The 14,797-nt window shown below is 33.3% G+C and overlaps 3 protein-coding genes across 3 annotated transcripts; all 3 read left to right on the forward strand.

The window, feature by feature from the left end:
- The first annotated feature begins 80 nt into the window (after positions 1–80).
- On the forward strand, positions 81–4,959 carry LOC116779565 (regulator of nonsense transcripts 2). The gene is made up of 10 exons (XM_032673915.2): positions 81–891; positions 962–1,174; positions 1,247–1,498; positions 1,597–1,742; positions 2,080–2,374; positions 2,456–2,671; positions 2,989–4,035; positions 4,108–4,257; positions 4,525–4,670; positions 4,742–4,959. The coding sequence occupies exons 1-10, from the start codon at positions 184–186 to the stop codon at positions 4,914–4,916; spliced, it is 3,348 nt and encodes a 1,115-aa protein (XP_032529806.2). The 5' UTR covers positions 81–183; the 3' UTR covers positions 4,917–4,959.
- Positions 4,960–5,745: 786 nt separating this feature from the next.
- On the forward strand, positions 5,746–10,546 carry LOC116779471 (nuclear pore complex protein Nup93-like). The gene is made up of 15 exons (XM_032673766.2): positions 5,746–6,091; positions 6,255–6,435; positions 6,762–7,064; positions 7,362–7,504; positions 7,578–7,811; positions 7,911–8,052; positions 8,134–8,302; positions 8,385–8,490; positions 8,581–8,666; positions 8,838–8,964; positions 9,147–9,312; positions 9,494–9,574; positions 9,644–9,868; positions 10,036–10,230; positions 10,358–10,546. The coding sequence occupies exons 1-15, from the start codon at positions 5,922–5,924 to the stop codon at positions 10,475–10,477; spliced, it is 2,448 nt and encodes an 815-aa protein (XP_032529657.1). The 5' UTR covers positions 5,746–5,921; the 3' UTR covers positions 10,478–10,546.
- Positions 10,547–10,925: 379 nt separating this feature from the next.
- LOC116779472 (general transcription factor 3C polypeptide 5) lies at positions 10,926–13,945 on the forward strand. The gene is made up of 8 exons (XM_032673768.2): positions 10,926–11,107; positions 11,181–11,388; positions 11,476–11,590; positions 11,852–12,140; positions 12,209–12,419; positions 12,898–13,076; positions 13,499–13,672; positions 13,839–13,945. The coding sequence occupies exons 1-8, from the start codon at positions 10,994–10,996 to the stop codon at positions 13,932–13,934; spliced, it is 1,386 nt and encodes a 461-aa protein (XP_032529659.2). The 5' UTR covers positions 10,926–10,993; the 3' UTR covers positions 13,935–13,945.
- The last annotated feature ends 852 nt before the right edge of the window (positions 13,946–14,797 follow it).

Genomic DNA, 14,797 nt, shown 5'->3' on the forward strand with positions numbered 1-14,797 from the left:
TAATTTTAATTATCATTCATCAATAACCATTGGCCCAGAAGTCATTACGATTGACGTTGCAGAATCTAATCTGATGTTTATGACAGATTTCACTTTGTTTATTTCTGCAATTCTGTCTGTAGTATTTTATTAGTAACGAAATATTTAACTGTTTCGGGTAGTGTCTAATCAGAAGTATAAAAGATGACTTCCAATGAAAAGGAAGCTGATAAAAGTGAGGACGCGTCTGGTATTGATGATGTTTCTACAGAAAATACAGATGAAAATGACAAACTTGCTCTTACTGAATATATAGCTAACCTGGAAGCAAGAATCAAACACAAAACAGATCTACGAAATCAAAACCTTAATTGTGTCAGACCGCCAGACAACCATTTTTCAAAACTTGATTCCGGCTTAAAGAAAAATACGACTTTCGTTAAAAAGCTTAAATCTTTTAGTGCCACACAACTAGATGCTCTTTCTAAGGATTTAAGTACTCTCAATCTTACGAAGTATATTTCTGAAGTCGCTTCCGCTATCGCAGAAGCAAAATTAAAGATGTCAGATATATCAGCTGCAATCACTCTGTGTTCTACATTGCATCAAACATATTCGGAATTTAGTTCGTTCTTTTTTGAAAACTGGCAAAAGATACTATCCTTCAAAGCAACAGATAAGATAACAAATTCTTCAAAGTTAAGAGTGGACTTAAGATTCTATGCAGAACTTATTGCTGTTGGTATATTTACCAATAAGACTGGTTTACCACTGTTGGGAATTGTGCTCACAGTTTTGATTAATATGGATAAAGAAGAGCATAACAATATTCCAATTTTGTTATCATTTTGTAAACATTGTGGTGAAGACTATGCAGGATTAGTTCCAAAAAAAATTAAGGATACTGCTAAGGTATAAAAAAAAAGTATATACTTCTATTTTAGTGTGAGCTTATTGGTTAAATATTTGTCAAATTTTACAGAAATTTAATGTGACAGTACCAAGAAATACTTTTATACCAGCGGAGAAGCAAACAGCTGTGAGAAGTCTATTGAAAGACTATTTCTTATCATTGACAAAGCATTTACTGGCTGAACGAGCTCAGCTTCAGGCTCTGCATGCAGCCAATCAGAGAACCCTTCATACAAGAGGAGAGTTATCACAAGAGAGGAAAGACCAATTGGAACAACATCAGGTAACTGACAAACGAACTTCTGTTAATTGTCCAGTGTCATGGCAGTTATGTAATAATTAAAGTAACTTTTAGGCCACATATGATAAACTACTTGTAGGAGCTCAGAACTTTGCTGAAGTGTTAGGAGAAGACCTAGGTGAGGCTGGAGAACCTTTGACTTTGTCCATGACAGTTATTGAGACTCAGGGTACAGTAACCATTGGTGGGAATGATGAGATCATTATGCAAGCTGGTACTGACCCTTGGCAGGACGAAGACACTAGAACTTTCTATACCAGTCTTCCCGATTTGAAAGTTTTCATGCCTAATTACCAATTGAAAGAGGTAAGCCATACAAATGCATTGAAAACTTAGTAAACATTAAATGTCTGCTATTTTATTTCCTTTTAAAACTATTTCTTATCACTTCATTTCTAAATTAGGCTGTGAAAAATAAAACGGAAACTGTTACTGAAGAGATGTTAGACGAGGATCTCAAAGAGGACGAGCTCAGTGACAATGAGGAACCAGCACCTGTTGTTGCTGATGTGGAGCAAGAAGAGGCTCAACCAGCTAATGTGTCTAATAAGTTAGTATTAGCTATAACTTGTGTATTATGAGTTATGGCTCTATTTTTTATAGACATTGCCATAGGATCCTATGACGTGTTAGAAAATAAAAAGTTGCACCAAGACTCAGTTGGTCCAAATATAATTTAAGTTTTTTAAATTTATGTCCAAGGACCAAAATAATTATGTTCTATGAAAGATAAAAATCTTTTTGAATGAAATGTAAACAGTTCTTTTAATTTTGTTAATTGGTATAATTAAAATGCGACAGAAGTCGTTAATTGTTATTAACAAGATTTATAGTTACATAATCAATTCATCATTATTAAAGTGTTTCATGAGATTTTTACATTTCAGATACGCCCTTGATGCTTTCTTAAATGAATTGCCAAATTGTATCAATAGAGAGTTAATTGACAATGCGGCTGTAGACTTTGTTTTGAATTTGAACACTAAAAATAATAGAAAAAAATTAACACGGGTCCTATTTAGTGTTGCCAGAACAAGATTAGATCTATTACCATTTTACTCGAGATTCGCGTCCATACTGTATCCAGTTTTACCCGACGTGTGTGTTGATTTGTGTCAAATGTTAAAACAAGATTTTAAGTATCATGTCAGGAAGAAGGATCAAATTAACATTGAATCAAAGGTACTTAAAATTTAACACTTAATTAAATACTTAACAGTTAGTCTTGACATATATATAAAGTGTGAATTAACATATTTCTAGATAAAAGTGGTGAGGTTTATTGGAGAACTTGTTAAATTTGGTCTCTACTCCAAAATGGAAGCTTTGTACTGTCTGAAAGTTCTGTTACACGATTTTAAACATCATCACATTGAAATGGCTTGTAACTTATTGGAGACTTGCGGAAGGTATTTGTACTGCAATCCCGATACACACCAAAGAACAATGATATATTTACAGCAGATGATGAGAAAAAAGGTACAAAAACTGTCTTTATTATATTAAACAACTGAAGTAGTTAAGAAAATATAAAATCAACCAGAATATTTAAAATTTATGAATATTATTTAACTAAGCAGCTGAACAGTATATTGTACCTATCTCAGAAATAAAATTTTTGCGTGATTTTTAATTGAAATTGGACCTGAAAGTTTTCTGACGCTTTCCGTTTTGAGTAGCCTTTCTGTTGTTGTTTTGTTTCTATCTTAAGTTTCAATCAAATTATTGTAAAGAAACTTGTTATGTTTACCTAAGATTGTCGATTATTTTGACATAGTTATCTTTTTTTTTTGTAGACCGTTTCAGCTCTCGATTCACGTTACGTGACCCAAATCGAAAATGCATTTTATTACGTATGTCCACCCGAAGCACCGGCACAACCGAAAGAGGAAGAGCCTCCCATGCACCAGTTCATTAGAAAAATTCTTCACGAAGATCTACAAAAAAGTAATGAAGAAAAAATTTTGAGGCTTATGAGGAAACTTAATTGGGATGACCCCGAAGTAGCGGCAGTGGCAATCCAACATCTGGCTGGCGGGTGGAGAGTCAGGGCGAGTGCGAGAAGGGCATTGGCTCGCTTAACAGCTGAACTGGCTGCCTGGCAAGAAAACGTTGCCCCCGCTGTTGTTGACACCATACTGGAGGAAATTAGAGTTACTATGGAAGACCCTCATCCAAAGTACAATCAGAGGAGAATAGCTAGTGTCCGATATCTCGGAGAACTCTATAATTACAAGCTCCTGGATTCCCGAGACGTTTTCACGGTTCTCTACTCTTTTATTACATTCGGTGTATCGAACGACCATTCTAACATATCTCCACTAGATCCGTCCGACAATGTCTTCAGGATACGATTAGTTTGTGCTCTACTAGAAACTTGTGGCGCATATTTTAATAGTGGATCCAGTAAGAAACGACTGGATTACTTTTTGGTTTTCTTCCAAAATTACTATTGGTTCAAATACAGTGATCCTTACTGGACCGAGGAGAATAAATTTCCGATATACGTCAAATACATATATCAGGAATGTTTGAGCAGTTTGCGGCCCAAACTGACAATGTTTACTAGCTGGCAACAGTGTAAGGACGCTATAGAGGAGATAAGACAGACATTATACCCGGATTTGGGGGAAGACGAACACTTTGACAATGATGACCAGGGGGAGGATAGTGTTGCTGATGGTTTAGACACCATCATAGAGACGGATGATGAAACAGATAATCCACACATGCCAGAAGAAAGCTCTGACGAAGACCCCATCACGGAAAGTGCTGGAAATGACGAGAACGACGTGCAGACAGAAGACCTACCCATCGAGCCGAGGCGTCCAGCTGTAAAACCTGTGAGCATTCGTTAAGTATCTATTACCTCATTAATGTGCTTGTTTGAATTTCCTAAAATATTTTTGTTATAGGTGGAAGATGTGGAGTTTGAATCGGCATTCGAGAAGATGGTTATGGAGAACATTGCGGAAAGACAACGTGAGAATAGACCACAGCAAAGAGATATAGCTGTGCCAATGACATGTAGACAAACCACAAAAAAAACTTATGAACAGTTACTGGTAAGAACTTTAGGGAAGTATAGTATACTAACATAAACAACATTAATAATAGATTTAATTCTTAAAATTATTTCATATTGTAGCAATGCACAGTTAAAACATATACTAAGTTATAAATTTTTCATTGTACATTTTGACTTCTAAATATTTACTTTCAGTCATTTATAATATATACTTATATATATATATATTAAGATTTAAGTAATTTATAAGATTTACAAATTACAAATCTTAGGAAAGTTTCAAATTTATTTATAATTTATTTAGCAAGGTAAGGAAGGAGTAGAATTTGTGTTGATGGTGAGAAAAGGTATGAAACCACAGTACAAGTCGTTCAACGCGCCACCGGAGCTCGCGAGCAATTTACAACAACAAGCCCTAGCAGATAAACAGGAAATGGAAAGAGTTAAACGGTAATTTTTTTAAAGCTTTTAGAAACTATTTTGATATTATTTTGTATCAATAATTGTTTTTTCCTTTTTAGTTTAACATTAAACATTTCTGAACGCCAAGAAGAGGAAGAATATAGCGCGGAGAGTGGGGGAGGTTCTGGAGGAGGTGGCAACCCCAATAGAGGGCAGCACGTTCGACAAAAGTATCAACACCCTAAAGGGGCACCGGATGCAGATCTTATATTTGGACCTAAGAAATTCAAATAATCTTAAATTTTTATTATTGTAATAAACTTCATTTGGCTATTTATTTCTTGTTCTTTTTTCTGATGAAATGAGACTATTTGTCTGTTTTTGATGTTTAAAAGTATAGTATAAAAAAAATTACAAAGATGGCTTATATCTTACCTACTAATGTTTAAAAGTGGATGTAGAATTTCTATCTCAGTAAGATTCTTGACAGGAAAGTCAGACAGATGTTTATCTACATTTTAATTATTTACTACATTATGACCACGTCTTCTTTTATATAATTCATTAAAACCTATAATGCGTTTTGTATTTTCTATGAAGTATTTAAAAAACAGACTTATTTCAAAACTTGCTAAAACTGTTTTAGTTAAGTTAAATAAATAATTTAACAGATTTTCTCGAGACATGAACTGGTTAGGTTGAATTGTCAGTTATTATATGTTATCCCACACAATACTTTCATCTTGTAGTGCAAGTTCGATTAACACCATTTTGCCTAGTCGTTTTGATTGTTAAGGTTTCTGTGAGAACAAACCTTTCTAATAGAGACCAATTACTCACCGCTTTAATATATATATGTATATGTATATGTATATTTTTCTATTTACTATTAAGACTATTTTAAAGTCAGAGTATAACAGTAACGGATGATTTATGAAGTAAAATTTAAAAACCCTAATCCATCATATTATAAGTTAAATTGAGATGGTTTATAGAAAAGGCCAGCAGTTGTTAAAATTATTATGAAATATTAAATATAGAAAAACATTCAAAGTGAACACAAATTTTTAACATTATGCCGGTTCATATTACATTGTCTGTTGTCATATTGTAATGTCAACTTCAAACAATAACTGATAGCGCGCTTCTATTTCGAATATAGTTTCGTAAATAACATTTCATTTTTATAAAAGAAATATAATATAATCTAATTTTTTATTATCTCTGATATTCGCAAATAATAAACTTATATTCTTTTGAGCTTTTATCCTTTCTTCGGCATCTTTCATAACCTTAACCATGGCCGACGAGGATTTTAGCAAACTTTTACAACAAGCTGAACAATTAACTACTGAGATAGAGGGAAATGAAGAGCTGCCAAGAGTGGAACGCTCTTTAGGTCAAGTTTTGGAAGCGTCCCATGAATTGTATTCCAGAGTAATTCAATCCGGCGCCAATGATATTCAAGCGTAAGTAAACATTCATGTTTTAAACAGTACAAATGAATGAATTCTAAGATTATTGCAGTAAAGTACTTGAACAAATATGAAGAATACGTCATAAAACAATATTTCGATGCCTTGGTAAAATTTAATTGATTATATTTTAAACTAAATTTAATATTTTTTTTAGCCATCTGCTATTTGGGTCCAAAGGAATTGACCTTCAACAAATATCACAGAAATTGGAAACATTGTCTTCTAAAAGAACATTTGAACCCCTACAGCCTATTGCTGATTCTGATATTGAGAGCTTTCTTAAGAATGAAAGGGAAAATGCTATTTTATCACTCATTGATGAAGTTAACAAAAATGTGAGTGTAAATTGAAAATTTTTAATGAGATCTAAGACATCAGCGAGTATTCATTTAAATGAAACTAAAATTTTCGGATTAGTATGGGTTTTTTATTATTTTAACTAGATACTCCCAACATTTCGGTTATTTTGCAGCAACCATGATCACGGGCTAATGAGATGTGAATTCACATTTGGTTGCTGCAAAGTAACCAAAACATCAGAAGTATAGTAGTTTTAAAAATAATAAAATATGCATAGTAATTTAAAAATATTAGTGTCATTGAAATGTTTTGTTAGATGGATAAATTTTTAAGAAATGTTGATTTTTTCAAACTATTCCAGTCATTACAAACAACTGAGGATCAAAAATGGGAGCATATGCTATCGGAATGGAACAAAGAAAAAATAAAGCTCATGAATGCCATGATCGGCCCGTCTCAGAACTGGCTCGATTTGAAAAGAGCACCAGAACAGCCAAGTATTGCTGATACACCAAAGAAGTTTGGTCACTCTATGCTGGATAATATTGAAGCTGCATATGCTAGACAGGTTCAGTTGTACAATAAACTGGTATTTCAAGGCGCTAAATCCAAGACTGCTTTATGTCAGAAGTTTGCACAAGTCGCGGAAGAGTTTAATGACCCTGTGAGTATCATAAAGTTATATTGATACAAAAAATAGAAAATATGGAGGGACAAAATATTCATTACTTATCTTAATGATGCATCTAATTTGATGATTGCATAATATTCAATATGCGGCGACGAAAAAAAAAATATAAATTATAAACCTGCATAGATAGTTCATAAATTTGTGTTTGTGTATGTAAATCTTTCCTTTGTACTTAGAATAAATTATAAGGTATTATATTGTCATACTAATTTCTATGAATATTTAAACATATGTTAATACAATTATGTAAAGATTTTTTTTTAATTTTAGAAAGTTAAAGAAATGTGGGAGATAATAAAAACAATGGCCAACATCCCTGCTCTTGTGAGAGACGAAGATCCATTAAAAGCCAGAGGTAATCCCACAATACAGCAATGTTTAATTAGTCAAGGGAAAAAATACTTAGAGAGGAGGTGAGTTACAATAAATCAAGAAAGCCTTATTAGGTATTAATTTAGGTAATAATTATAAAATGTAATGTTTAAGATACAAACAGTACATGAGTGATGTAGTCAGAGCAAACCCTGGAGCAGCAATGAGGGGAGGGGAGCCGGGAACGTTTCCCTTAGTAAGGGGTTTTGTAGGGCTGCGTCTTCAGGGTCAGAATACACAAGGGTTGACGGATGGTGTGATTGATGATCGTCCATTGTGGCCTATGGTGTATTATTGCTTGAGAAGTGGAGATGCTAATGCAGCATTACACTGTTTGAGGAAAGCTGGGTGAGTATGGTATAATATATTATGGAAGAAACATGATCCCTGGACAATGTGTACAAGGCTCCTTGATATTTAATGTCAAAAGAAAATATTTAATTTTAGCCGAGATCACGAGGAATTTATAGCAGCTCTAGAAGAATATATAAGAGAACCTGAGAAACCGTTAAGTGATAAGTTACAAACGGCAATCAACTTCCAGTATAGGATTCAAGTTCGCAACTCTACAGATCCCTACAAAAGAGCTGTTAGCAAAAACCATATTAGTTATTTAAATGATTTAATACTGAATATACAAGCTAAAATATGTCATGCCTAACTGTTTTAGGTGTACAGTGTAATCAGATGCTGTGATGTTAGTGATGAACATTCAGAAGTCGCCCGTACGGCCGATGACTATCTATGGCTTAAACTGTCCATCATCAAGACTCGCCCTAACAATGAATCTGAATCATTTAGTTATTCGGACTTACAGAAGATGATTTTGGAAGAATATGGTAAAACATGGTGTATTTGTACTATTTTACGACTTTTATATAATTTTTTATATACATATATGTTTCTTTCATGTCATTATAGGAGAAACCCATTACCACGCGTATGAGAAGCCCCTTGTATATTTCCAAGTGTTGACATTAACGGGTCAATTTGAACCTGCTATTGAGTTTTTATCAAGGATACCAAGGTGCGGATTTATTAGCGATCATTATTTGGTTTCAACAGGGCTTAGTAATTTCTAATATCCAAGAAATGTATGACTTTTGATGTCTTTCAGATATCAAGTACATGGAGTCCATATGGCATTAGCTTTGCATGATGTCTATATGTTGGGGACACCAAGAAATGTACAGGCGCCGCTATGTAAATATTTATACCACATTGTTAGATTAATGTTCTGAATCAACTATTCTAAATACATTTTGTGTAACAGAACTACGATCATAAATTTAACATTAACAGTACATTTTTTTTAATGAAATTTCTATGATAATAACAGATTAAAAATTGTTACTTATCGCTTCATTATTTCAGTGTCAGTGGATACAGATGATCCCATACCTCTAAGGCGCTTGAACTTAGCTAGACTTATTTTACTTTATGTTAGAAAGTTTGAACTATCCGACCCGTCAGACGCTCTCCACTATTACTTTTTCCTGAGGTATGTTCAGTGTTTTAATATAAATACAGATGATATAAAAAAACTACTGAATTAATAAAGTTTAATTTGAACATTCTGTGTCTATGAGCCCATATGTATTTTTTATACTATCACAGATTAAATACATTTGTTACTACCATTATCGATGCCACTATGTTAATTTCAAAATATCTGTTTTCAAGAAATCTGAAAGACCCCAGTGGTAAGAACCTGTTCATGTGTTGTTGCACGGATTTGTCGCTGGAGAGTCGAGACTATGAACTGCTTTTTGGAAAGATGGATCCGGCCACCGGCCTTCGTTCAACCGGACTATTAGACCAGTTTAACAACCCTAATATTGATAATACGGTGAATATATACATACAGACTATTTTTATATGAAACACTAAAAAGCTTACTATATATAAAATATATATAAAAAATTATTGGTTATCAATGTTCTAATTTAAAAGTAGTTTGTTCAAATGACCTGTAGAACTAGACTAGCTAATGTTGCTCAGATTAATATAGAACTAACATTATGTTTAAGGTCATTGCCCTCAATGTAGCCGAGCAGCTGGTGAATAAAGGATTGTTTGAAGACGCCATAATAGTGTATGACATTGCTGGAGTAAGTACGACACACTAAATGGTCATATCTGATGGGAATTAAAATAACTTTAATAAAACATCTTGACAGAACTTGGAGAAAGTATTGGAGCTGTTCTGTGTATTGCTGGCCCAAGTTGTGAGTAGTGGTGGCGCATTACGAGAGCGTCTACGTTCGCTGTCCGAGCACGTGTCGCGGCGTCTCCGTTCAGAAGAACTGCCATCTCCTCACCTGGTCGACGCTTACAACAAACTGTGCAAGTTGATGACATTCTTTGATCAGTTCCATGCTGAAAATTACGAAGGTGCCTTGGAGGTACGTCCATTTTGAGTTTATTTATGTTTTTAGACCTATAGAAGTTCCAGGGTTTCTTTTACTGAAAAGTGTTACGTCTAGTTTTTGCTAAAATTAACCAAAAAAACCATAGACATTTGATTTAGATGCTGATTAATGTTGAGATGTATATAATTATATATTTTCAGACGATCCGCGCTTGCGAGCTTGTACCTCTAAGCTCGGATGAGGTGTCGGCTCGAGTAGCTGGAGCGCGAAACGCTCGAGGCGAGCTATTACGAGCACTTCCGGCTGTCCTACGAGCGTTATGTCATATCCTGCTTGCTATGAGGCAGAAGCTACGTACTGCACAGCCTACCCTCAGTACACATACTGCTAATAAGGTAAATTATTATACCAACAAATAAAAAAAAAAAATAATAAAAATCGCTATATTTTTTTTTATTGAGATACAAGGCTTTAAAGTTTTTTTTTTGTATGAAAGATTAAGTTAAAGTTTTTATATTACAGCAACTAGAATGGTTGAGAGAACAGGCTGAGGTTTTGAATACATTTGCTGGGAACATCGCGTACAGGATGCCCGGTGACACCTACAGCCAGCTAGCTCAGATGCAAGTCCTCATGCATTGATAAATAACTTGAATAAACTAAAACTAAGCTAAATGTTTTATTTTAATAATAAAGAAATCGTGAAATTTTTATGTCTTATTACTTCCGGCATTTCATTTATTTTGTAATGTCTTATAAAAAAACAACAATATTTTCAATAAAATAATTTACTAACATATTTTATATACGTAAATTGTGATTGAATTAATACTTGTGGTAAGGATGAGTTCTGCCACTCAAATAATTGTATTAATGTTTCCAAAGTTATAGACATACTAATTTGAGTAATAATTAAATGAGCACTAATAAAATGTTAATATTTAATCCCTAATAACTATACAACTTTGACTTAGGAATAGTTGATTTTTTCGTAAAATAATTAATTAAAAGAATGTAGATACTTAAGTTTCTGAAGAAAAAGAAATGTCAATTTTGACATTGACAGTTTGAAATATTTTGACATATTTTTCAGACATGTCATGTTTTGTTTACCATATGATATAAAGCACCTGCATTAACATGTGTTAAAATATAAACATGGAAAATAATGATAATTTGCGTAAAGAATTGTATTGTGTCTTATTTCCGGGTGTTGTTAAGAATGATGAAAAGGCTATACAGTGTATGGGAGGTATAAAGGCTCTTTCACAGGTAAACCAAAACCTTCTCTAGGTGTCAGCAATACTATATATACTTTTTGACTTCATATTAGTGTTTTTTTCAGCATTACACCCAAGCTAATAAAAAGCGACTGGGATTTAGCTTTCAACCAGATAATCCTTTTATGAAGAAAATATATGCTGACGCAAAACCCACCGCCGGTGTCCTCTTTAAACTAAAGGTTAAGAAAACTAAATCGGGTAATGAGGTTAAGAAAGAAGTAATTTCAACATCTATTGTTGGAACTGTTAAGAAAATTAATAGGTTTGAATGTAAGCTTAATTTAAATGATATTTTGGTGTGAAAGATATAAACAATTGAAATTTTGAACTATATAGAAACTTTTAATATTTTTTTAGCAATGTGTGACTTCCAATACTTACCACTCAGTACACCACACAGAGAAGGTGACAAACCACAATGTCTTATAGAACAAATCATACCCTCCGGCCTAGATGAGCTGAATTCCATATTGTGGGTATAACTACATATCTTGTGTTACTTCTAAATTAAAAAAAAATGGTTTGATGGGCTTTTCAATTCAATTGCATGTTTATATTAATTATTAAATAACTTAAAAAGTGGTGATTAAAAAGCTACATTACATGATATTTGCAATAAAAAATAATCTTTACTTTTTGTTCTAATAAAAAAATTCAGATTTTTTTTTTAAATATGTTGAAACAAGTACATAATTAAATAAGGTTTATAAAACTTAAAATTTGTTATGTACAGGGAACCCACGCCTCTCTTTATAACACCATCAAATTTTACGAGATCAGATAAACCGATAACATACTGCTACACAGAGAAACGCTATGTGACAAAGGATATGATGAAGGGCGAGTCCACAAATGACGAAGTACATAAGACAAGGATGGAGAGGTCTTTGCATTTACCGAGATTTATATTTTCACTGAATGAAGAGTTACCAACTGAACCCAATGAATATTATATTAAATTGAGAAATGCAAGACAAGCTCTGAATCCATCTTTAGAAGAGGAATACAATACAGTGGCAAAGGTCGACAGTCTGTCTTATTAAATTAATATTATTTTCATTATGGAATCTGTATAATTAGTATTTTTCAGCTCTTCGAGGAGAGACCGATATGGTCGTTGAATCTAGTCAAGTTTCATACAAAGATAAAGCTGTCATCTCTTAAGGTGATAATGCCGTGTCTTGCATTGTACATGAGAGAAGGTCCGTGGAGGATGCTCTGGACAAGATTTGGATACGATCCAAGAAAAGAACCCGGCTCAAGGATTTACCAGACCCTGGACTTTAGGATGAGACATGCAGGTTTATTGTTTTCATAACCAAGCAATGTTTAATTAATACTTAAATAGTAATTCAATGATTAAATCAGGGTTCCAAGCCATAAGTTCCGGAATAAAACATTCTTGCAGCTTACAATCTTCTTTTCTATTTAACTGGGTATAATTTGTTTGAATTTTGGTTCAGACAAGTGATCCATTCACAAACTGTTTCAGAACCCTGAAGATATAGGCGATAATCTGAATTTATATTCATATACATAGTGTGTAAGATGTACAAAATTAATTTAAGTATGTTTCAAAAAATATATGTGACAAAAGTTCTTGTCTGCCATAGGAACTATCACATCTGATGCATTAATACATAGGGCTTATACACAACGAATAATAGATTAACTTGATCAGTTGCATCTTTATTCCTCTTTGGCAACCTTCAAATATCTGTCAAAAATAAAAATAGTATCTGTATAAGCAGCAATAACAGCTGTGGCTCACAATTTCAGCCGGCGTTCACTCTATGGTGTCAACTCGTGATGAGTTCGTTCATTGCAAGAAGAAAGATAGAATTAAGAATTTAAGCAAAAGTGCTATAGATGACCTCTCAATAGAGGACACGGTTTACGAAGGCGCTGTTTACTTTAGACCCGGGATGGCGCCAACTCAGAGACAAATATACTACCAGGTAGCTATATTTTTATAGGTTATATATCTTTTTATAGTTTTATCAAATGAAAAAGGTAATATTTATGTGTTGATTGAAAATATATGCATTTGTTATATTTGTCACTTCCCCGCAACACCTCATCATAACTCGTACCGTGTTGGGTCTCTTTCCTGCTATAGCAGGGACGTTTTTGTTTTAAATATTTGTACTTTTCCTTGGAAGTACTGAGTTGTGTTCAATTGTCTTCTTGCTATGACAGTGTCGTTTTAAATATATGTCTCTTCCCCTGGAATTAATAAGGTTTTTTCAAATGTCTTTCCTGCTTGAAAGAGTCGTTTTGAATATAAAATGTCTTTTCTTCTATCAGACTGAGTTTGTTAAAATCCCCCTTCCCTGCTATGGAAAAAAACTTTTTGCATATTTGTCTCTTCCCCTGGCAGTACTGTGACGTGTACCTGCCGGAGGTCCAGGAGCTCGTGTCTCTGTCCCCGCCAGCCGGGTACACGTGTCACGAGCGCCGTGGCTGGCTGCCTCCCGACACTGACCAGCTCTGTCGGGACCACATCTTCAGATACGTCATGCAAACTCTACTAGCGAATCGCGTTAAGTATGAGGTATAACCAATATTAATAAATACCATTAAATTAATAATTGATTATAAACCCTATTATTATATACATATAGCTGATGATTGCATCGTTATGTTGGCAGTCATATGTCAGTTTTCAAAAAAAAAAAAAATACAAGTCAACCAGCATAAATTGATATCTACGATTGCAGGACGGGGTTGGTACAGGCGGCGAGAGTAGCTCTGATGACGCGGACGAAGCAGCGAATGCTTCTGTCGCTGAAGTTGATGAATCCATTAATACATGATATGAATGAAATGGCTTTTTATTTACTTACTATTGTAAAATGTTGAAGGATTTTTTTGTATTGTATTGATTCTGTGTCCAAGTACAAAACATCTCCCAAACGATATCCTGGATGAATGAGGTTGGACCGTGGACGGATTTTTTTTTTTACTTTGTCGTTATTTCACAGAAATGTCACGAATGTGTCAGAACTTCCTCCAATCGATAGATTAAAAAAAATGTTTTTGATATTTTGAAACGCTAAAATAAATGACGTTGTCTTTATCTCGTATCGTTATCTCCATAATAGCTTTTTTGTATATCCATTTAAATAAGATTTCAAATCGTTTATTTCTCATATAATATTGATAAGCCAAATCCGGGAATTGACCAAATAATTTTTTTTTTTTATTATAATCGTTTGTATCGTTTGATTTGGGAAAGTTTTAATAATAACCTTGATAAAATTAAATTAAATTTTCATATCAAATAATAGCTCTGTATTACACTAACTGGTTAAGATTTTTAAACTCTCAGCTTATTATTTCTTTTGAGCGTTGTGAATATTTATTTTATTCTAAAAAATATTCGCTGCATAAAAACCATAGATGTAGGATAGAAAAAATAAAGCAATTCTATAAAAATATAAACGTGAGCATTAAAGCTGAGTAACAGAAATTAATATTAATAAATAAAATTTATTGAGTCTTATTTCAGTAGTGTAGTGATAAATGTTATTTTTTACATATTGTTAGTTCTGTTGAAAGTTAGGTATGAACAGTTGAGGTTTGGTTTAATATTGTATTTGCATTTTCATTTAAAGGTGATTATAGCTTAATGATAGGGAATTGAAAAGTTTAGTTTATGTGCAACGTTCTTTAAGGA

This window comes from Danaus plexippus, chromosome 2, assembly GCF_018135715.1.
Source record: "Danaus plexippus chromosome 2, MEX_DaPlex, whole genome shotgun sequence".
In the NCBI taxonomy this organism is placed as follows: domain Eukaryota; kingdom Metazoa; phylum Arthropoda; class Insecta; order Lepidoptera; family Nymphalidae; genus Danaus; species Danaus plexippus.

Coding starts and splice junctions, on each gene's coding strand:
- LOC116779565 (XM_032673915.2), top strand. CDS start 184: ATGACTTCCAATGAAAAGGAAGCTGATAAAAGTGAGGACGCGTCTGGT. Junction 1,175..1,246: donor ACCAATTGGAACAACATCAG/GTAACTGACAAA, acceptor AGTAACTTTTAG/GCCACATATGATAAACTACT. Junction 2,375..2,455: donor AAATTAACATTGAATCAAAG/GTACTTAAAATT, acceptor ACATATTTCTAG/ATAAAAGTGGTGAGGTTTAT.
- LOC116779471 (XM_032673766.2), top strand. CDS start 5,922: ATGGCCGACGAGGATTTTAGCAAACTTTTACAACAAGCTGAACAATTA. Junction 7,812..7,910: donor CACTGTTTGAGGAAAGCTGG/GTGAGTATGGTA, acceptor ATTTAATTTTAG/CCGAGATCACGAGGAATTTA. Junction 8,053..8,133: donor CAGATCCCTACAAAAGAGCT/GTTAGCAAAAAC, acceptor TAACTGTTTTAG/GTGTACAGTGTAATCAGATG.
- LOC116779472 (XM_032673768.2), top strand. CDS start 10,994: ATGGAAAATAATGATAATTTGCGTAAAGAATTGTATTGTGTCTTATTT. Junction 11,389..11,475: donor GAAAATTAATAGGTTTGAAT/GTAAGCTTAATT, acceptor ATATTTTTTTAG/CAATGTGTGACTTCCAATAC. Junction 13,673..13,838: donor CGAATCGCGTTAAGTATGAG/GTATAACCAATA, acceptor CTACGATTGCAG/GACGGGGTTGGTACAGGCGG.